This window comes from Durotheca rogersii, assembly GCF_024521655.1.
Source record: "Durotheca rogersii strain YMJ 92031201 chromosome Unknown GGS23scaffold_7, whole genome shotgun sequence".
NCBI classification, from domain to species: domain Eukaryota; kingdom Fungi; phylum Ascomycota; class Sordariomycetes; order Xylariales; family Xylariaceae; genus Durotheca; species Durotheca rogersii.
Window position 1 is genome coordinate 22,442 of NW_026251238.1, and position 18,742 is coordinate 41,183.

The window sequence follows — 18,742 nt, forward strand, 5'->3', positions numbered from 1 at the left end:
GAAGGGGGGGGGGGGGGGGGGGGGGCTCGCAGGCTACCGCATCTTGGCCTTTTCTCTAGAAGCGACAGGTCCGATATTAGTTGATGCCATCTTGGCATGGGAAGGTTCTCCGGTTATGACCGATGCTAAGTTGTCTAGCTTCCCAACCTCGCTCTGGTCATGCTCGGTGTAGTTGTGGGAACTCTCCTATTCACGTTAGCTGCGGCCAGAGGAGCTTATAGAGTGTGTCAAGGAAACTGGCAATGTCCGGAAGGGTTGCGATTTTCGTCAGGGACGGGCGGGAGGGCCACGATACCCTTCCCACAAGGAGCAGCTATATTAAAACCTGCCTCGATGCGCCTGTCTCTGGAGGACGACCGATAACCAAGTTGCCTCAGGGGCCTCGCAGCAAGCCACCGTTGCATTCCCCAGTTTTAATACTTCAAGATTGCTGATCCTTAGATCAATCGTTGAAGATGCAATACTCCGTGGGAACTGCTCTCCTAGTATGCCTAGGCGTCAACGTTGGCGCTGGGTTGACTGCTAGGCTACCTATACGGCAAGCTGCCGTTACGGTGACTGAGACCGTCACGTCGCCAACCCCGGCCCCGACCACGTACAATTGGGCGGCGGGCGCCACCGAGCGGTATCCCATCCACAGTTCCTGCAACGCGACCCAGAGAGCCCTCCTGTCGCGGGGTCTCCACGAGGCCATCACGCTCGCACAACATGCGAAGCAACACATCCTGCGGTTCAGAAGTTCCTCGAAATTTTACGTTAAGTACTTCGGCGAGGCGCCCACCGCGGAAGCCGTCGGGTGGTACGATAGGATTGTGAATGCTGACCGTGGTGGCATCTGGTTCCGCTGCGATGACATCGACGGCAACTGCCAACAGCCTGGTGAGTTGGGGGCGCGAGCAGCACTCCAGGGCGGCTGTGAACAATACCTACATTTTCGCTAACACTGACCACAGGCCGGGCGGGACACTGGCGCGGAGATAATGCCACCCAGGAGACCGTCATCTGCCCCCTTTCCTTCACGAGCCGCATGCCGCTCGAGGGGCTTTGCGGTTACGGATATTCGGTTGCTGCCGGCAAGCTCAACTTCTATTTCGGGTCCGACCTAGTCCACCGCCTGTACCATCTCCCGGCCATCGGCGAGGGGATCGTCGATCATTACGCCGACACTTACAACGACTGCCTTGAGTTGGCTGTTAGCAACCCGGCCGAGGCGGTGCGCAACTCACATACCTTACAATACTTCGCCTTGGGTGTCTATGCCTACGACATCTCCCTCCCGGGCGAGGGCTGCACCGGGAAGGCTCCAGAGCCGGAGGCCCCCGCCGCGCCCTCGCCGACGACCGACTCGGGTGCCTCAGCCACCACCACCGCGGGCACGGTACGCGTGATCTAGCGTCCTCCGATAGAACGTTTCGCTAATAAAGACGTCGAATAGGAATGCCACACTCACGCCGATGGCACCGAGCACTGCACATAGGTTATAACTATTCACTCTCAGCACGTCCCGACTTCGTAGTTGTCGAGCTGAAGGAGAACAGCCAGGGTTCACGAGTATTGGTGACACTTGGGAATGACAACTAATAATATTTGACGGTCTACGCCTCATTATTCTTAGTAGATACATCCGGATACGTCCCGCTCCTCCGAGTGGCTAATCTTATTCCATTATGGCAAATGCGAGCCTCTATGCTCAGGCTACCCAGTATTCTTGCTGCTCCTCCCATTGTCCTCTTGTGAACGACCCCTCAGACCGTTGTGCCAGTATTAAATAGGTATCGGGATGAGACTCTCTCGGTAGAACTACCTCGTTTGATAGCCGACTCTCCCTGTCGTATTGGCCTCAGTAATGTTCTCTTCTCTTTCCACGACCTTTACGCGCGCCCCAGGGCCAAACCTCACAGGTATGATTATAAATAACGATGCCTGACTATTAGTCAGGTACCTACCTACATCTGGTCTCAGACTCGAGGGGTGCCCTGCTATCGCGTCATGCTAGTAGGTATCTATCTCCCCGGTGTCGATCTGATCACCTATAGGTAGGATAGGTATTCCGATAAATCATCGGATAACAATCATCGCGACGCCAAGTCGGGACCTGGGTGTTAGCGGAGCGTTTGTGAGCCACAAGAATGGCTCATTCAAGAGTTCACAAGAAAAAAACCCCCCCCGCTCCAGTCATCAACCGGCTGGGTTGGGATCGGACTGGCTTGATTAGGCCGAGCCTATTATACGTATAGTTTTGTCTCCGTGGGCAATGCTACCACACAAGCAGAAGGCTCTTAACTACTACTCGAGTGTGGGCGCATAAACTAATACCTAAGTGCTTGATATCATACCCAGAGTCTCTAGAGTCCCCGGGCTTTGGCTTGCTCGCCAGCAAGAATCCAGTCAACTTCCAAACAACTAATGACTGTAATGCCTGTCCTCGGCCGAGACACGACCATGAATAACTGTCTCAGCGAAGATTCCACCGGTTGCCTTGTCGGGCTGGGTAAGCTATATTAACCAGCGGGCTCCACCCTACAGGTTCTCCCTCGACGAGACTAGGTATGATTTATAAGCTAACAGCACACCCCGTGCACGTATGGAATCTCTGGTGTTGATCGGTGGGTCCGTAGTTGCTCAGCAAGTAATACTCGCGCTTTGCTAAAGAGCGAGATCTCCTTAACCCCTTCGCTGCCGATTACAAAGCCCAGACTGCAGTTAGGCTCCCATCATGGCGGCGATTTGTGGAATAGCTTCGCTCTTCTATATCCTTTCTAAATGGGGTAATTATTAAACCCCGACGGCGGTACCTCCAGCTAAACCCGGCAACCCCCGCATGCCTCACTATGGCCGGGCATGGCTTACTTGACGCATTGTCTAGCTGAGAGGCAGCGTCGGATACTTCGAGGTCATGGGCCGATCGGTATGGGTGTTCTAGGGATACAATAGGTACGTAGGCTCGGGGTAACATTCGGGCACTCATCATCAGTCTAGATAGGTATAAAATGAACGCTGGCTCCCCATAGAATATCCCCTCTATCCAGCACCACTCCGCCATTACCCAATTATCGACCCTCAGAGAGCCTCAAAACACACTGCATCGGTCTAAATCCTATCGAAAAGACCTCATCATCATGTCTCAGAACAACTACGTCAAGAAAGTAGCCATCGTCGGCGTAAGGAACCCAAGGCCACGCCGATTACACCTAGACACGTGTACGCATCGTATTTTCGCTAACGATTCTCTGCCGCTAGGCTGCTGGCACGGTTGGCACCTACATCGTTGAGGAGCTCTTGAAGACTGGAAAGCACGAAATCACGGCCGTCACACGTAAAGATAGCCAGGCTGTAATCCCCGCCGGGCTAAAGGTGGCCAAGGTCGATTACGAGGACGAGTCGACACTAGTGAGCGCTCTACAGGGCCAAGAGGTCCTTATCATCACCATGCATATCAGAGCTCCCCAGGGCACGCAGGAGAAGCTCATCCGAGCCGCCGCCGCCGCCAATGTCCCCTATGTCTTGCCGAACGAGTGGAGCCCTGACATGGCAGACGAGGCGATGAGCACCGATATCATCTTGGGACACGCCGAGATAGCCACCCGAAAGTTGATAGAGGAGCTGGGCAAGAGCTCGTGGATCGGTATGATCACAAGCTTCTGGTACGAATACAGCCTCGGCACCGGCCCGGAAACATTCGGTATGGACTGGAAGAAGCGCACCTGGACGTTCTTCGACGATGGCGAGACAAAAATCAACGTCATCGTGAGTAACAAGACGCATCGCCTCACATGGCTTGGCGGATGGATGCTAACCGGCATTACCTACCTAGACCTGGGCACAGACCGGAAGGGCCGTGGCTAAGCTCCTCTCGTTGCCGATTCAGCCGGAGGTGGAAGGTGGCCCGAGCCTCTCGGGCTACAAGAACAAGTTCGTCTACGTCTCATCCTACCTACTCAGCCAGAAGGATATGTTCGCTGTAGTCTGCCGCGTTACCGGGACGAAGGCATCCGATTGGACGATCGCATATGAGGACAGCACCAAGCGCTTCCAGGACGCCCGGGCGCTTGTCTTGGGCGGCGACCAGACGGCGTTTGTCAAGTTCCTGTACAGCAGGCTCTTTTTCAAGGACGGCTCTGGTAACTTTGAGGATAGACGGGGCCTCGATAATGACGTCTTGGGCCTCCCGAAAGAGGATCTTGACGCGTCGACCAAGGCTGCCATCGATCGCGCCGAGAAGGGTCTTAAGTACCACTAGTTAAGCGGAGCACTGAGCGTATATATGGTCTTGTAGTGTATTCTACAAACCCGAAGCTTTGTCGTGGAAAGTTTCTATAGTATCAAAATAGTGTCCCCGAAAATACATCCCGCAAACGCCGATCCTGGGTATGTATGTTTTGCCCCTATTCACGCCGCCCTCTAAACCCCGGAAACCGTACCCGGACTCGCCCTACCAAACAAAAGCCCCGAGGATGGGCTCATAGACAAAACGCTTACCGTCGTCGGGTCTGTCACGTAGTACATTGCCCCCGCCAACGTGCTCGGGTCGATGGGCATATGCGGCCAGACGACGAAGAAGGAGCCGGCAACTGCCAATATCATGATGCTCAAGACACCCACCGCCATCCAGGAACACACCTCGTGGGCCACGAAGCTCTCTGTGCACTTATCCAGCGCGGTGCTGAGGAGCACGGGGAGAATCTCAGATAGAACCGCGGTGGCGGCCACGATCCCAGCGTAAATGTCTCGCTGTCCGGGCGCCAGCGAGGACCGTATGCCGCTAAAGGGGTTTGTGGGAGGCGTCATGTGGATAATATTCCCCTTAAAGAGGCCGCTGCGTCTGAGTAGCCTGTAAGGGCTGATGAACGCGACGGCTGTCCGGCGTTCGTTAGCAGGAGCACCATCTCCCGATGTCGTACCGGCAGTGCAACTTACCCTGGAAAAAGGAACCCCAGATCAGCGAGATCAGGACGCCGACGGCGGTGAATACGAACCGTAGGATACGCCACCGCCCCATCATGAACTCGATGTACCCGACGCCCTCGCCCACGATATTGTACACCATGAGCCCGATCAGGACGGCGCACAGTAGCCCGAGGAAGAGGACCCGGCCCGCCCACGTGAGGACGAAGAAGGGCGCCGCGTTGGCCCCCCTCGCCACCACCGCCGCCCCGTAGGTAGCGGGCCTGCCGCCGCTCCGTCCCAGCGACTGCGCCTCTTCGTTGATGACGAGGATGCTATACTTGAGAACCCCATTGTCCTTCCAGTAGTCGAGCACGAACGGGATGTCTGCGAGGGCCGTGGCTACCTCGCGGTTGGAGATGCGGCGCCCGCGGCCGGCCTTGTTCCGCAGCCGGCGCAGCAGCAGCCGCATGTCGTTGTTCGCCGCAAGCCCGGCCACGTGCAGCATGCTCCAGGGGTTTGGGCTCGCCGCGAGCCCGGTGGGCCACTTCCGTAGGACGAGGGCGGCGGCGCCGACGAGGGCCGCCATCGACACGAGGACGGCGACGACAAGCTGTGCCGCGACGGAGCGCACAGCGAGCACCATCTCGCAGCGCAGCGCATCCCGGCCCTGGTCCGCCGGCGCGCACTCGGGCCCCTCGAGCACGATGCCGACCGTGTCCGAGCTCAGAGGCACGAGAACCGCGGCCAGTAGCACGAGTAGGCCGGTCAGAGGCAGTAGCGGGACGCCCCGGCCGCGCAGCAGGCGGCGCACATCTGCCGCTGGGACCCACCACGCGCCGGCGGTCTGGAAGCACACGGTGTCGGGGGCGAGCGCGCCGCGGGTCGACGAGGCGAGCGCGTGAAAGGGATGGTACAACTTCGCGGTCTGGTGGAGGACGCGGGCGAGGACGGAAACGGCGACGGCCACACAGGCGGGGAGCATGAGCCCGAGGAAGTAGGTGCCGTCGGGGATAGTGGCGACGTGCACGGTCTGCTTGCTCTGCCGGCCGATTGTCGGCGCCGGCGGCGCGACGATGAAGGTGCTCGTCATTGTCGGCAGCGCGAGCGGGACGAGTATGGTCTGCGTCAGGGTCGCGACGCCGTTTTTGTCGTAATACGTGGAGGCGGAAATGGTCATCGTGACCTGGTAGGTGCGGGTGGCGGTCGGGCTCCCCCCCGGGCCGGACAGCACCTGCGTCATCCAATCGAGATAGAAATCCACGGTCTTCGTCGCGACTCGCTGCCTGTTCGTGAGAGTCGTCCTCCCGGGTGGGCGAATGACTATCAGTGGTACCGTGGACGTAGGGTTCCCCTGCGCGTCGGTCAAGATTGAGGTGCTCGAGATCCTTTGCGCGAGGAAGGTCTCCGTCCTAGTTGGCAAGCCGTGCGAGTCCGATTTCGTTATCGTATAAAGCATCAAGGGGCCATCGTCTTCGGTAGTACTATGAATGGTGCTTATCATAGAAGTTTCGATAAACCTCCCATCTTCAAGACGCGTTGAGGTCACTATCGTTGTAGTGATGGGGGCTTTGGGTGGCGTGTCTGGGAGAACGGTGATTGTCGTGATGGGCACCAAGGACGGGTCCGTTGGGATGTCAATAGTCTCTCTGGAAGATGTGGCAGACGGGACAGGGGATTCGAGGCTGGGGCGGCTTGGAGACGTCTGGGACGAGTGATGTGTGGGGTTAGGGGCGGGATGCGTCAGGGTTGAATCCTTTGTCGTCGTGGTTTTTCCCGGTTCCCGGGAGGTCGCGCTGATACTGGGCACCGACGGAGACGGGATAGTCTCTATAGGGGTCGTAGGTGGCTTCGGTTCTTCAGGAGTGTGAGAGGGATGCTCCGTTTCGGTCGATATGGGCAATTCTACAGGAAGTGTGATGGGTAGTTCTACGGGAAGTGTGATGATGCCGCTGGTTTCTCCGGGGTGCTCCGGATGCGTCGGTTGTGGCCATGGGTTCGTTGTCTTGGACGTGCTCGGATGACCGTCTTCCAGCAGTGTCGAGCTAGATGAAGGGTCGTCAGGCTGATCCCATGGCGGCGAGGGTTGTGGCCATGGATTCATTGTCTTGGACGTGCTTGGACGACCATCTTCCGGCAGTGTTGAACTGGATGAAGGGTCGTCAGGCTGGTCCACTGGCGGCGAAGGCTGTGGCGGTGAGGGTATCGGAATGATGGTAGGAGGTATAGGGGGTATCGAAGGTATAGGTTCTGGTGATGGAAATGTGGTAGACGTGGTGGAAGTGGTGGATGCGGTGGATGTCGAGGGGATCGCAGGTATTGTGGAGGTGGTGGGTGTCGTAGAAATCGTCGAAGTCTTCGTACTATTTTGCCGCCCGAATATTGTTGCGTAGGGGCGCATATCTACTGTATCAGAGTCGAGCCGTGGCTGGATGTCGGTCGTGATCTGATCATTTTGGGGATACACGGCCACCCCAGGACCATGAGGGAGAAGTTGGATAGCAAGTTGAGCCAAAGCGGCCAGTATAACCAGAATCAAGGCGAGGGAATATAGGAATCCCCCTTTCAGAACCGGTGGCTTGTAGTTTTCAGGCTCTTCCACACTTTCCTCTTCGATCTTCCCTCCCGACCCATAATAGCCATTGGCATCCCAACGATCGTCTATATGCAGTCCCCTAGTAGGTAAGTCCCCGGACGAGTCAATGATAACATGCCCAACCTGTGCGTTCACCTCCTGGCCAGCCATAGTACTTGGTGTCGGCGAGCGCCTTTGCGCGCCGGGGCGGTAATGGCCACCTGGAAGTGCTACGCCTTCGCGAGACGGAACCGGTACGTCCAAATGGTCGCCGTCGCCGAGGAGTGCGGCCTCCAGAGGAGTCGGCAGCATGTGCGCGCCCGCGTGAACTCGGGGACGGTGCATGGCGCTTTGTCGAAGGACTTTTTGTACCTGGCTGCGGAATTGGTCCTTCGCAGTCCATCTCGGCTGTCCCGGCTCGCCGCGATCGGAATCCCCCGCGGCATCATCGACCTGCGCAAGGGGAACGAAGCCGCCGTCGCTAACACGGCCCCGTTCGGCGGGCGCTCGGTGCACTGTGGGAGACAGAGGATCGCGAGTCCGCGTATTCTACGCGTACGCTTCCGTATCTGGCAATGTAGGCCTGTGCCTGTAGAGCTTCCCACGCGACACCTCCCGATACGACATAAGATGCGCGATCGAGACACGGGCAGGCGCATGTGTCTTTATAAACGGATGCGGCAGACACGACAGTATCCGGATTGCAATCAGTCGCTCCCGTCTGGAGGATCTCAGACAACCCCTCATCCCAGAGACGGTGTGGGTAGATTCGAAAATAAGGTAACCACACGACCATCTCGGTACTACCACCCGACCTGGACGGGTAACTCAGGTACTCGCCTACCATGCCGGCTACCAGAGTGGCAACTATATGCGGCGGCATATATGCGACGAGGAAAGGTACGAGCCTTCATTCTGGGAGAGTAGATGTGTTCATGGTATGGGATCTCGGGGTAGCATTGGTCGAATGGGTGGCAGTCAGCATGCAGGCTAACCAGCAGAGCCGACGGTTGGGTAGTAATATAGTTGTATAGCCTGCCTTCGTTTGGTCCCAACATGCATATCAACTGGCAATGCCCTCTCTCTTTTTCTCTCCTTCTTCTCCCCGGCCTTCTCACTCTGGCCCTCGCGCGTCGCTCGTCAAGAGAACGGTGCCGATTTCAGGGTAACACCGACGGGTTACCTTGCAGGGTAGACATGTTGGCTGCGCCCCATCGCATTCCCATATGTGTCTGTAGGTATGTGCGATGTCAGAAAGTCAGCACTCTACGAGCTTGTAGCCGAGTGATGGGATGGGTTGAGACGGTGCCGGCTATGAGCGGGGGGTGCCGGTTGGCCCTCGTTGCTCCGGCGGAAGCTCTCATTGTGTAGCGTGTGCCCGCAGAGAGGAACGCCGGACGATGGGGGTGATGAAAAGATATTTTTGGAGGTAGTGAAAATGTTGTATTGTTGTGGTTTTCTACATCAGGTAGGTGTTCGTAGAACTCGCTGTTCTATAGGTACCTCTACCCTCCTGGTGTGTGATACCCAGGTTACAAGACGGCCGTTACCCAGTTCTCTCGATTGCCCTGCCATCTGCCGATCGCTGCCTTGGGCACATGTCCTACCGCTAAGAACAGCGAGGCGCATATACTTGCCTATCATCCGTATGGAATCCCCGCCGCGGCCATTTCGCCTCTTAGCAATGCTATCTGCTTAATACCACTACTGACTCGTCTCCTGGCCTGTCACGAGAGAAATCACAGATAAGCCGGGGTTGCAAAACTTGGCCGTGACCGAGGGGCGAGAGCCAGAATCATCAGCTGGATGCAGCTGTAAACACGCTACGCCAAGAACGACTACCAGCTGCCCATGTGCGGCAAGTTTAAACGAATAGGCAGGTACCTAGGTACATTAATTCATGGGTACCTTAGGTACCTGGTATATAACCTCCGGGCGCGGTTACGTACCTACCTATCGCATTACACGTACAGCTTACGAGAATCAACCAGCTAGAAATCTGAACGGGAAGAGGTCAAAGTCTGCAACACCGCCTCGACAAGCAGTTGCTGAACTAATTATAACTGTCTAAGATACCTATCTCGTGTTGCTATGCTCAGCTGAGCTAACACCAGGCGCAGGTGGGCTGACAAGAGTCGGAGTCTGGCTACGAATCTATCTACGAATCTATCTATCACGCAAGATGCCGTCTTCTCGATAAACAGTCGATAAATATCTACCTACTAGCACACCAAGACAAACTACGCGGCGTCGTCGGCACTCATGCTTTCTCCGTAGGGACGCGTGGTGGGTGGATTTGACACCTAGAACCAAGACTACTATCGTGCCAGACTCGATTTCTTACCTATCGCGATGTCGAAGGAGCAACAGCGAGGCCCCTAGCCACTGACCCAGAGCCTACTCCATCTCATCAAATGACGCTCGTTTCCTCAGCAAAACCGCGCCACGTCGCGTCCTGATCAGGACCCTCTCGTCCCTTTCGTGCTGACGGGGCGTATACGGCGGCGGTGCTGTCGGAGAGTTGAGGTTCGACATGGAGAACTCGGTCGCTGAGGCGGGGTTATTAGAAAATACGAACTGGTGGCAGTTCAAGCAGCCGTAGACCCGAATGGGGGTTTCGGAGCCGCCATCGGGGCCCCGAAACATAAACCTATCCATGCCCGGCCGGATCCGACAAGCCGGGCAGACCATTCGCCCGTACAAGTTCTTGCAGTACGCCCTCATGTTGTCCGCGGCCTGCTGCATTTTTATCAGATAGGCAAGCCGGTGCGGGTTGCAGAGGCGCCTCCCAAGAAAGAGGACGGCGCAAGAGCAGCCGGTCATGTCGAGGGGGTTGCCCATGTAATCGCCCACGCGCTTCGTGTACCCTGTGCCGACTAGTGTCTGGGCCGAGAAGTCGAGCGACGACGCCGCCCCGAAGGCCATCCAGTCGAACCAGATCGAGTGGCCGGCGCCGGTGAAGAGCGTGACCAGGTCCTGATTCACGCATGCCGTACAGAAATGCGCCCGGAGGTGTGCAAGTAGGTGCACGAATCTCTGCGCGAATGCCATTCGGCTTTTCTCCTCGCACGCGTCGCATATCGGCATTCCCTGCCCAGTGTGGGTCGTATCTTCGCAGCCACGTCGCGTCAGGTTCCCGCATTCCTCACCCGTCTGCGAAGATACCCGGCATCTGTGGTCCGCCTCATACATCTCGCCGTCGTCCCAGATACGGTTGTACGGGATAGACGACAACTCCGACTCGCCGCTCTCGTTCGGGTGCGGGGGTAGCGGCCTTTTGAGATGGTCCACGTCGACGATGTTCGGGTGGTTCGGGGGGTACAGATGGCCGTTAGGCATTACCGGGAGTTGCTCAGGATCTAGTTCCCAAGGTACCCAGTAAATCGGTCGTGCCGGGCCGGGCAACCTGGGGCGACCGATCGGCGTCTTTGCTACGTTCCGCAACGGCGCCAGGAACGAGAGCTCGGCGTCTGGGCTCGGGTTTAAGGCTCGGCATTCTAAGATGTCCATTTTGGTCCCCTCGGGAATACTGACAGGTGCCACTTCCATGACGGGGTTGTCAAATATCGGGAACACTACGCTCTCTCGGTAGAGATACATATGAATATCCCGGCAAGCTTGAGACTTGTTTACCAGGACACCGGCCTCGTAATCCTGCCTCAGTTGTGCCATGATACTGGCCAGATTTAGTGACACTCCCCGCAACATGACATCTCGCGTGAGTCGAATTACCGTCAGATATTCTTGATAGAGAACCGACTTCAGTCCATTGTCCTTATTCTGCCACAATAGCCACTGCTGGTACTGTAGGTGATAGTCAGGCGGTTGGGACCAGAGCTTGACGGTATTTGGATCATCGATCCCACTCGCTCCGAAACCGAGGTTGAGGAAATAACCATAGAACTGGTCGCTGTGGGTACCTCGGTGGAAGCAGTTAGTCATGCTGCCACCCACACAATGTTGATTCGATTGTGCACACCGAAGACATGGGCGTCCAAAATCGCATGCCGCCTGGATTTCCCGACAGTTATCGCACGGCGTCGGTCTTGTGCGCTTTACTTTACCCGGGACCGGAGGCAAGAGAAACCCTTCCCAGAGGCAGACAAGACCTACCGACTTGCAGTGGCGGCACCCGTGGCCGGGCGTAGGCCGGACACATCTAGCATGCCTTCTATCTGGGGTGCGTCTCAAGCAGCCGTGACACCGCTGATAAACGTTGTTATTCCAGCGCCGGTGGGGATCTCCGGGTTCTATTGCGGGTAATAGTTGATCAACAGGGGATTCTTGGCCAGACATGCTTGGAAACAAAGGGCGTCTGGCCTCAAACGCAGGTGTTCACATGATTCTCATGCAAACACGGACTACTTCTTAGAGCCATCTTCAGCTGCTCCGGGGCCGCGGATCCGGACTGTCTTTATAAACTTCCATGTCAATAACAAACGTATCGTTATGTAACAACGTAGTCTCCTGACTGTGTTCGACCACAAGGGGTGTTCTCGGACATATTTTAGTATAGGTTCAACAGCAGAGGTAGCAGCCAGCTCTCCTTGCCTTCTTTATGCTCGGGACAGTATAGAGAACCATGGGATTGTTATCGGCATGAAACCACCAAGTCTACGTACGCGTACGGCTTGGTGATCGAATGCCGCATATCCAACCCCTAGGATCTTTCATTAATATAAGGTCTATATGCGCATCTAAGATATTATGCGTGTGAGTAAAATGCCAGAGGTACAATATATGTACAGGAGACCCGTGACTCAAGTGTCCAAAAAACCGCCGGCTCCGAAGCTTAGTCCCTTTGCGCTACCATGGTATCGTGATTAATGTCCTCTATCTCACAAATCGTCACCTGCCCGGGGTATATTTGCCGCTCTTATTTGGGACAGAGTTTTCCGTTCTGTGTAGGGTAGTAGTCGATCTGGCCGGTAACGTACCAGTCCTCGGAACCAACCGCCGTCGGCGCCCACAAGAGACCCCAGGGGTCGTACTTCTGCTTGAGCTGGTACAAGTAGGCGTAATGGGATCCGTAGAAGGCCTGCTGCCAGTTCGGCTCGTTGATGTCGGCCTCGTTGAGGTACGCTCCGGAATTCGGGGACGCCTCTCGCCAGGGCTGCATCGTCTCGACGAGATTCTTGTTCGCGGTAGCAATCTCCTGCGGCGTAGCCTCTTGGCTCCAGGTGGCGCCCAGCAACGCGTGCAGCAAGGTGTCGCGCCACGCCGGGTTGACGGCGTTGGTCTGGTTGATCGAGGGGTTGACAGCCGCCTTGAAGTTGTACCCGAGCATCAGGCCGGCCTTCTCGACACCCTGCCGAAGGGCTGCCGTCTGGGCTGCCAACTTGGCCGGGTCCTCCCAGTTGGAGCGCGGGAACAGTCGCGACCCGGTGTTGAAGTTCCAGACGCCGCCCTGCTCGCTCTCGGCGGGCCAAGTGCCCTCGATGCCCTTCAGCACACCGTCGTAGTTCTTGTACGTGGCGTCGGTGACGTTGATTCCGAGAGCGGAGAGTTCGCTAAAGAGGGGGGCAGACAGAGTCTTGAGGGCGTTGACGTTCAAATCATTGCCCCACTGGGGAGCCATGGAAAAGGAGCAGTCGAAAATGCAGTTGATAGACCAGTAGCTGTACATTCCCTTGTCGGCATACTGAGGGAACTTGGCGAATACGGCATCGACGCCCTTCCAGAAGGTCTCCTTCGGGACTTCGGCGCTCGCAGCAAAGCTGTAGGTGAGCGTGGTGACCTGCGTCTTCGGGTAGGCACGGATAACGAGGGAGGTGACGATACCCCAGGTGCTTCCGCCGCCGCCACGGAGGGCGAAGAATAGATCGGGGTAGTGCTTTGCATCGACAGATACGAACCGGCCGTTAGGTAGGACAACCTCCATGGACAGGACCTGGTCGGCTGCCATTCCGTACAAGGATTGAAGGGGAGAATGACCACCGCCTGCGATGTAGCCGCCGCCGATGCCGACAGTCTAAGCACAGCTACGGTTAGCATGTGCACACTGTTATGTTGCCCGAGGGCGATTATACGTACGCGAGTGTTACCGCCGACGATGTGGAGGCCTAGCCTATCGGCAGCGGAGTAGAGAGCTGAAGCCTGAACGCCGGCCCCGATCTTGAACGCTGGTCCCCTGTAGCAGGAAGCCTTGTGGGTGTATGTAGCACCGAGGTACTGGATGCCCTGAAGACCATTGGTCCAGATGGAGAGGGCTCCAGCACCAGTGGATTTGGCCTTGAAGTCATGGCCCTTGTTCTTGACGATGAGTCGAAGGTTAGAGTTGCGGGCGAAGTTGACGGCGAGTTGGATCTGTGCTACGTTCGTCGCCCTGACGACGTACGACGGCAAGCCTCCGAGGGTACACTTGGCCCCCGTCCGGGTAAGGCTGGGCGGCAGGCAGCTCACACCCTCAAAGACGTAATATTGTATACCGAGGGGCTCCGCGAGTCTAGATGGGGTCAGAGGGAAACTAGTCTATGGAGTGAGCAACGAGAGAGAAGAGACTTACTGGAATTGGGGAGTCTGCCACTTGGAAGTGATCTCGGCGCACTTGGCCTGGTTATACTGGGGCCAGTTGGAGTAGCACGGTGCCGCGGCCGGTACACCCTCGATCAGAGAGCCTCCGAGCAGGATCCGGAGGAGGGTCCACGCCGGGGGAGACGGCCAGTTCCTGTCTCCCGGATAGGTTTTGCAGACACGCGCGGCGCGCTTTTGGGCCGGTGCCTCTTCTTCTGCCCCGCCAAAATCGAAGAGCTCGATGTCGCTGAGGTTGTAGTTTGTCAAGTTGGCGATGACATCACCGGTGAGCTGGCTTGACTCGTATGGGAAATACCCGATGCCTGACGAAGCAGCATCGATATCCACCGTCTCAACGGCCGGGGCCACATTCTGCTCGGTGGCCACTATATGAAGTAATTGGTGAGCCTAACCCTATGCATCACTCCATCATCACGTCCACGCGTGTCATGATGCAGAGCATGTGTCAAGCAGAGGGGAGGAGGGGAGGGGGAGGTTGGCGAACCGGCACCATCTTCGATCGTCTGGCCGAGCGCTAAGTTGGCTAGCGACAGAGCCGCAAGGAATGCGAGACGCGCCATGAGGAGGGACGTGGTAATAGGCTAGAATGCAGTTTGAAGGAAAGGACAAACCTAGCCGCCGGATAAACACGTCCTTGAATGATCTCAATGGCTGAGGAACTCGGGGGGGAGATTCCAAAGGATCGGCCTTGCGTGCAACTATCTTATAAAGGCTGTCAAAGACACTGTTATTCCTTGCCTGCCACGTGGATTCTCTGCTGCTAACACGCTAAGTATCAATAGTTTATAGGGTAATCCATCTCTCATTCAACTCTGGACTATATGATGGTATAGCATACACGATATTATCCCACATGGCACGCGCTATTTCTCAGGGGCAACCGAGAGCTCGGGTTGCGCGTCTGCGCATACCCAAAGAGTCCTCTGCAATCTCGTGTTGTTCGATCAGGGCATCTTAATAGGAACACACTAAGCTTAGGGTCCCATCCAATCCCATAGGTCCCATCGAACTACCCCAAACCGAGCATAGTAGTTCTGAACCAGGTCGGGAGTCCGTCGAGAGCCCGGCGCCTGTTTAGGACGACGCCATTTTTGTTCGAGTCTCAACTAGGGGTTAGCCAGCTTCTTTGTAGGGGGTCGACCTTCCGTTCCGGAACGCCGGGTTATGGAGACGGGGCTGTTATTGCTAATTTGGCAAGGATATGCATAGCTTCATGGGAGGCTAAACTGCTGCCCTGCCCAAGCCTGGATAGTTGCCCCCGCTTGCTCAAACAGACCAGCTGTCGGCAGACCAGCCGGGTGTTGGTCCTTTCTCGGCTCCTCTCTACCACACCACACACCACAGCGTAGTATTCCTCTTCGAATCACCTAAACCTGGCAAATTAGCGACCTGCCGGAGGATTCTGCAGTTGGAGGCAACCAACTCTAGGTGCGTACAGAGAATTTTATGTGCTTGGGACCGGTCGATCAACTTAACCAACCAACTGTGGGAAAACGACGGGGGTGTCGACGGCTTAAGTACCCAACCCATCTTCTCCAGCTGGCCCCAGGAGTACTCCTATGTCGTAAATAGCCTCTTCCTAGAAATGGTATAACCTCGGGCGCTATTATAGCCATTCGAGTGGCGCTCCTAGCCCGGCATATATTACCTCACGGATGCAGCGTTCCTGCGGTCCGTCAGTTTTTAGGGCAAGTCGAAACGAAATACGGCATCATATCACGGCTAATAAGCGGGATGGGTAGACTGTCGAGGGATGGTAAGAAAACCTACCCTATTCCCATCTATCGCTCTCTTATGAGGGGGGATGAGGCTTCGAATCAGCCATGAAGAGTAGGGACCGTTCCCTGGTCATATCGATCGACGTAGGCAGCGTGATGGTGAAAGAGGGGAAAGAATGGTTGCGAAGGCAGCATCAGGTACATGCTGCAAGCCGCATGTGATGGGCTGGGTTGCGAAAATTGAAAAGGGATAGCATAATTTACTGACACCCTTGCTTAGAATCTTTGACGCGATAGGAGCCTTGAAGCGTGGTGAATACATGCAGAGATAGAGAGAGCGAGGGAGGGAGAGAGACCCTCAAGGCTCGGACCAAGGAGGCTGACCTTCGAAGGCTCTCGAATACGCATGGAGTAAGAGGTCCTATCCCCAAATGTGCTAAGAGATAGTCCGAGCAAAGTCATCGGGTATGCAGGTACAATACCACCGTAGTAAAGGCTTCCTATAGAGAATACCTACGTAATCAGGTCCTGTGTTGGGGAATGGGGGGGGGGACGGAGGTTGCTAGAGAGGTGGGTGAAGACAAGACGCGATGAGGAGGAAAAAAAGCACTCTAACTCGCATAACGGTTCTTAGCAGACGTCCTCGCTGCTGTCACTGCTGCGTACTCGGCCGACAAGCCGTAGGGGACACAACTGACATTACCTACCTACCATGTAGGGCTTTGACTGAAACTGTATTAGAACGTAGTGGTGAACTCGTGCGAGTGGCTTTCTGGAAGCCAAGCCAGCCTAGTCACGAAGGATCCAGTTTCGGAACGTTGGGCCCTAGAGGATTTAGGTCGAGACTGGGGAATCCATGTGGCTAGACGTTTCCTGTTAAGGCGAGAGAAAAGATCGTGTGCCCCAGCATCTCTCCCGCTCTCGATATGTTGCCAAGTTACCTGAGAGCAGACGTCCATCTTGAAATTTCAGTAGGTACGCAGGCTTGACAAGATGTTTTGACCCCGTTACCCTGGACAATGTTACAATGCAACTCGTCAACCCCTGGGTTTCCAAGTCTTTCAGCCTGATGCGATCTCTAAGAGTCGAAACATATGAGTATATGTATGACCTGATCGCATCTTCGACGACGATCTTCTACTGCTTCGGTCGAAGCATCCTAGGGATAGACTACTAAGCTTATCTAGATACGCACAGCACAGATGCTCTGGTGATTGCCCACCATGTCAGACGGCGGTCAAGCTCTCCCATCAGCACCAACCAACCCTAACCCGACGAGTTGGCTTCAAGACTTGGGCATTGCCATCGAGGTGGTATGCCCTGCGCTGGCGTTGATAGTGGTCTTGTTGAGGGTTTATATCAGGATTGATACGAAGAGCTTTGGTTGGGGTGAGTGAGAACCGCAGAATCGAAGACTCGCGCAAAGGAACTAGTTGCTAACGCGGTTATCCGTTGTAGATGATGGCCTCATCGTGGCGTCGATGGTGCTGAGCATTGCTCTGGCAGTGGGCTCAATTCAAGGTATGGGGTTTCCGCGAACCCCCCCGAGTTATCGTCTGGCGGCGATTCCAACTGAAGCTGACGACGCCCAGTTATGAAATTGCTCTTCATCGGAATTCACTACTACGATGTTCCCATGCCCTTCGACCCCACTGACGGGCTTATTTGGATCTACGTCGTGGGTGCCGTCTACCAGCCCATCTTGACCCTAGTGAAGCAGTCCGTCCTCGTCTTCCTGCTCCGCTTCTCCGGAGTGAAGTCCGGCGTTCGGTATGTGGTCTGGGGCACCATCATCTTCAACACGCTGTTGATGGTGGCCATCTTCTTCGCCGTCATCTTTCAATGCTTGCCCATCGAGAAGAATTGGCGTCCTATGATCGACGGGTACTGTTTTGAGCAGTTCAAATTCGGCGTCGCGGCGGCATGTCTGACGATTCTAACGGATGTTGTCGCCGTCGCTCTGCCGTTCTACATCTTCCTCGGCCTGCAAATCAATAAGAATAGGAAGATCGCGTTGATCGGCGTCTTCATGTTAGGTATCATGTGAGTAGCCGCCATTCTCTAACGCCGCGCAAGATGCTAATGAAACTCACCCCACAGCGTGACGGTGGTGAGCGTGGTCCGTCTATACTTCCTCGCCCAGAATTTTCACGACACGAGTCCCGATAAGAACTTCTCTCTCGGTTTCTGCGTCTCATCTATAGAGTGCAACCTCGCGATTCTCACGGCGTCGGCCCCGGCTCTGTGGCCGCTCATCCGGCGTTGGATGCCTCACCTCAAGTCGTCGGGCAATGGCTCCTACTACGCGCAACACAAATACAGCGGCGCGTCGCACGCGCAGCAGCAGGGCTATATCAGAACTACGGACGGGCCCGAGAGCAATATTGCCTTGAAAGAGATGGGCAGCCGCCGAGTTCGCACGGAGATTCGGTCAGCCCAGGACTCGGACGAAGAGATTCTCACGGGGACCGGCATCATGCGAACTACGCAGTTTGTCGTTTCCACCGAGGACGACTACGCACGGGGGGGGACGGCTAGCAAGCAAGACAATCGCACGGCCCATTCGAAAGTGTCGAGTAACGGCTCGCTGTGAGCTGCCGTATATATCATGTATTTACAATAGCAACCGACGGCGTTGGAAAAGTTTGTGCCTAGACAAAACAATAGTAAGGGATTGTCTACTAGTATGCTCTTACGACATCTATTCCCGAGATATGAACTTGTGTGCAGATACCTCGACTGAGACAGCCGCGGTGTGAATGTGTGTTGCCGTCTCGAGAGCCTAACGGCGTCAATCTCTGGCAGAATCAACTTCAATTCTGCCTTCAGGTGCCTAGGAAGCGGGCAAGGAGACAGTACTCGGATGACGGCTAATGGATGATATGACGAATGGAGTAACAAGCCGGGAGCCGTCCGTACCTATGTGATATGATGACGTCGAGAAACGACAGAGAACACCGTCCTCAACTACGGCTCATTAATAAGCGCGATGGTTGGTCCCATCAATAGTGGAAGACCAAGGCGCCGACGG

General features: G+C 55.9%; 8 protein-coding genes across 8 annotated transcripts; 5 read left to right on the plus strand and 3 right to left on the minus strand.

Moving 5' to 3' along the window:
* The first annotated feature begins 74 nt into the window (after positions 1-74).
* Positions 75-1,795, plus strand: GGS23DRAFT_562510 (major allergen Asp F2). Its single transcript, XM_051516024.1, has 3 exons — positions 75-879; positions 954-1,378; positions 1,436-1,795. Exons 1-3 carry the CDS (start codon positions 456-458, stop codon positions 1,475-1,477), a joined length of 891 nt encoding a protein of 296 aa, XP_051372707.1. The 5' UTR covers positions 75-455; the 3' UTR covers positions 1,478-1,795.
* Positions 1,796-2,630: 835 nt separating this feature from the next.
* Positions 2,631-4,940, plus strand: GGS23DRAFT_562512 (NAD(P)-binding protein). The gene is made up of 3 exons (XM_051516025.1): positions 2,631-3,161; positions 3,241-3,747; positions 3,815-4,940. Exons 1-3 carry the CDS (start codon positions 3,120-3,122, stop codon positions 4,238-4,240), a joined length of 975 nt encoding a protein of 324 aa, XP_051372708.1. The 5' UTR covers positions 2,631-3,119; the 3' UTR covers positions 4,241-4,940.
* Positions 4,304-6,577, minus strand: GGS23DRAFT_478000 (uncharacterized protein). Its single transcript, XM_051514274.1, has 3 exons — positions 6,228-6,577; positions 4,977-6,070; positions 4,304-4,918 (listed from the first exon to the last, which is right to left on the minus strand). The coding sequence occupies exons 2-3, from the start codon at positions 6,062-6,064 to the stop codon at positions 4,402-4,404; spliced, it is 1,605 nt and encodes a 534-aa protein (XP_051372709.1). The 5' UTR covers positions 6,065-6,070; positions 6,228-6,577; the 3' UTR covers positions 4,304-4,401.
* Positions 6,578-7,346: 769 nt separating this feature from the next.
* On the plus strand, positions 7,347-8,555 carry GGS23DRAFT_477998 (uncharacterized protein). Its single transcript, XM_051514273.1, has one exon. The coding sequence runs from the start codon at positions 7,595-7,597 to the stop codon at positions 8,384-8,386; it is 792 nt and encodes a 263-aa protein (XP_051372710.1). The 5' UTR covers positions 7,347-7,594; the 3' UTR covers positions 8,387-8,555.
* On the plus strand, positions 8,361-8,917 carry GGS23DRAFT_477949 (uncharacterized protein). Its single transcript, XM_051514272.1, has one exon. It carries the CDS (start codon positions 8,516-8,518, stop codon positions 8,828-8,830), a length of 315 nt encoding a protein of 104 aa, XP_051372711.1. The 5' UTR covers positions 8,361-8,515; the 3' UTR covers positions 8,831-8,917.
* A 210-nt stretch (positions 8,918-9,127) lies between these two features.
* GGS23DRAFT_562520 (uncharacterized protein) lies at positions 9,128-12,024 on the minus strand. The gene is made up of 2 exons (XM_051516026.1): positions 9,580-12,024; positions 9,128-9,524 (listed from the first exon to the last, which is right to left on the minus strand). The coding sequence occupies exon 1, from the start codon at positions 11,753-11,755 to the stop codon at positions 9,857-9,859; it is 1,899 nt and encodes a 632-aa protein (XP_051372712.1). The 5' UTR covers positions 11,756-12,024; the 3' UTR covers positions 9,128-9,524; positions 9,580-9,856.
* Positions 12,025-12,050: 26 nt separating this feature from the next.
* GGS23DRAFT_478085 (FAD-binding domain-containing protein) lies at positions 12,051-15,172 on the minus strand. Its single transcript, XM_051514276.1, has 4 exons — positions 14,478-15,172; positions 13,965-14,358; positions 13,493-13,904; positions 12,051-13,430 (listed from the first exon to the last, which is right to left on the minus strand). Exons 1-4 carry the CDS (start codon positions 14,551-14,553, stop codon positions 12,336-12,338), a joined length of 1,977 nt encoding a protein of 658 aa, XP_051372713.1. The 5' UTR covers positions 14,554-15,172; the 3' UTR covers positions 12,051-12,335.
* Positions 15,173-16,756: 1,584 nt separating this feature from the next.
* Positions 16,757-18,639, plus strand: GGS23DRAFT_478008 (uncharacterized protein). The gene is made up of 4 exons (XM_051514275.1): positions 16,757-17,100; positions 17,170-17,232; positions 17,304-17,754; positions 17,812-18,639. Exons 1-4 carry the CDS (start codon positions 16,935-16,937, stop codon positions 18,302-18,304), a joined length of 1,173 nt encoding a protein of 390 aa, XP_051372714.1. The 5' UTR covers positions 16,757-16,934; the 3' UTR covers positions 18,305-18,639.
* The last annotated feature ends 103 nt before the right edge of the window (positions 18,640-18,742 follow it).

What these genes read in the sequence shown, in the direction of transcription:
- GGS23DRAFT_478008 (XM_051514275.1), top strand. Translation starts at nt 16,935, where the DNA reads ATGTCAGACGGCGGTCAAGCTCTCCCATCAGCACCAACCAACCCTAAC. An exon ending in TACGAAGAGCTTTGGTTGGG is followed by an intron (nt 17,101 to 17,169) that starts GTGAGTGAGAAC and finishes TATCCGTTGTAG; the next exon opens with ATGATGGCCTCATCGTGGCG. An exon ending in GGCAGTGGGCTCAATTCAAG is followed by an intron (nt 17,233 to 17,303) that starts GTATGGGGTTTC and finishes GACGACGCCCAG; the next exon opens with TTATGAAATTGCTCTTCATC.
- GGS23DRAFT_477998 (XM_051514273.1), top strand. Translation starts at nt 7,595, where the DNA reads ATGCCCAACCTGTGCGTTCACCTCCTGGCCAGCCATAGTACTTGGTGT.
- GGS23DRAFT_478000 (XM_051514274.1), bottom strand. Translation starts at nt 6,064, where the DNA reads ATGACCATTTCCGCCTCCACGTATTACGACAAAAACGGCGTCGCGACC. An exon ending in GGGCGGTGGCGTATCCTACG is followed by an intron (nt 4,919 to 4,976) that starts GTTCGTATTCAC and finishes TCCTTTTTCCAG; the next exon opens with GGTAAGTTGCACTGCCGGTA.
- GGS23DRAFT_562510 (XM_051516024.1), top strand. Translation starts at nt 456, where the DNA reads ATGCAATACTCCGTGGGAACTGCTCTCCTAGTATGCCTAGGCGTCAAC. An exon ending in CGGCAACTGCCAACAGCCTG is followed by an intron (nt 880 to 953) that starts GTGAGTTGGGGG and finishes CACTGACCACAG; the next exon opens with GCCGGGCGGGACACTGGCGC. An exon ending in CCACCACCACCGCGGGCACG is followed by an intron (nt 1,379 to 1,435) that starts GTACGCGTGATC and finishes GACGTCGAATAG; the next exon opens with GAATGCCACACTCACGCCGA.
- GGS23DRAFT_477949 (XM_051514272.1), top strand. Translation starts at nt 8,516, where the DNA reads ATGCATATCAACTGGCAATGCCCTCTCTCTTTTTCTCTCCTTCTTCTC.
- GGS23DRAFT_562512 (XM_051516025.1), top strand. Translation starts at nt 3,120, where the DNA reads ATGTCTCAGAACAACTACGTCAAGAAAGTAGCCATCGTCGGC. An exon ending in AGAAAGTAGCCATCGTCGGC is followed by an intron (nt 3,162 to 3,240) that starts GTAAGGAACCCA and finishes CTCTGCCGCTAG; the next exon opens with GCTGCTGGCACGGTTGGCAC. An exon ending in AGACAAAAATCAACGTCATC is followed by an intron (nt 3,748 to 3,814) that starts GTGAGTAACAAG and finishes TTACCTACCTAG; the next exon opens with ACCTGGGCACAGACCGGAAG.
- GGS23DRAFT_562520 (XM_051516026.1), bottom strand. Translation starts at nt 11,755, where the DNA reads ATGTCTGGCCAAGAATCCCCTGTTGATCAACTATTACCCGCAATAGAA.
- GGS23DRAFT_478085 (XM_051514276.1), bottom strand. Translation starts at nt 14,553, where the DNA reads ATGGCGCGTCTCGCATTCCTTGCGGCTCTGTCGCTAGCCAACTTAGCG. An exon ending in GACGATCGAAGATGGTGCCG is followed by an intron (nt 14,359 to 14,477) that starts GTTCGCCAACCT and finishes TACTTCATATAG; the next exon opens with TGGCCACCGAGCAGAATGTG. An exon ending in TGGCAGACTCCCCAATTCCA is followed by an intron (nt 13,905 to 13,964) that starts GTAAGTCTCTTC and finishes GACCCCATCTAG; the next exon opens with ACTCGCGGAGCCCCTCGGTA.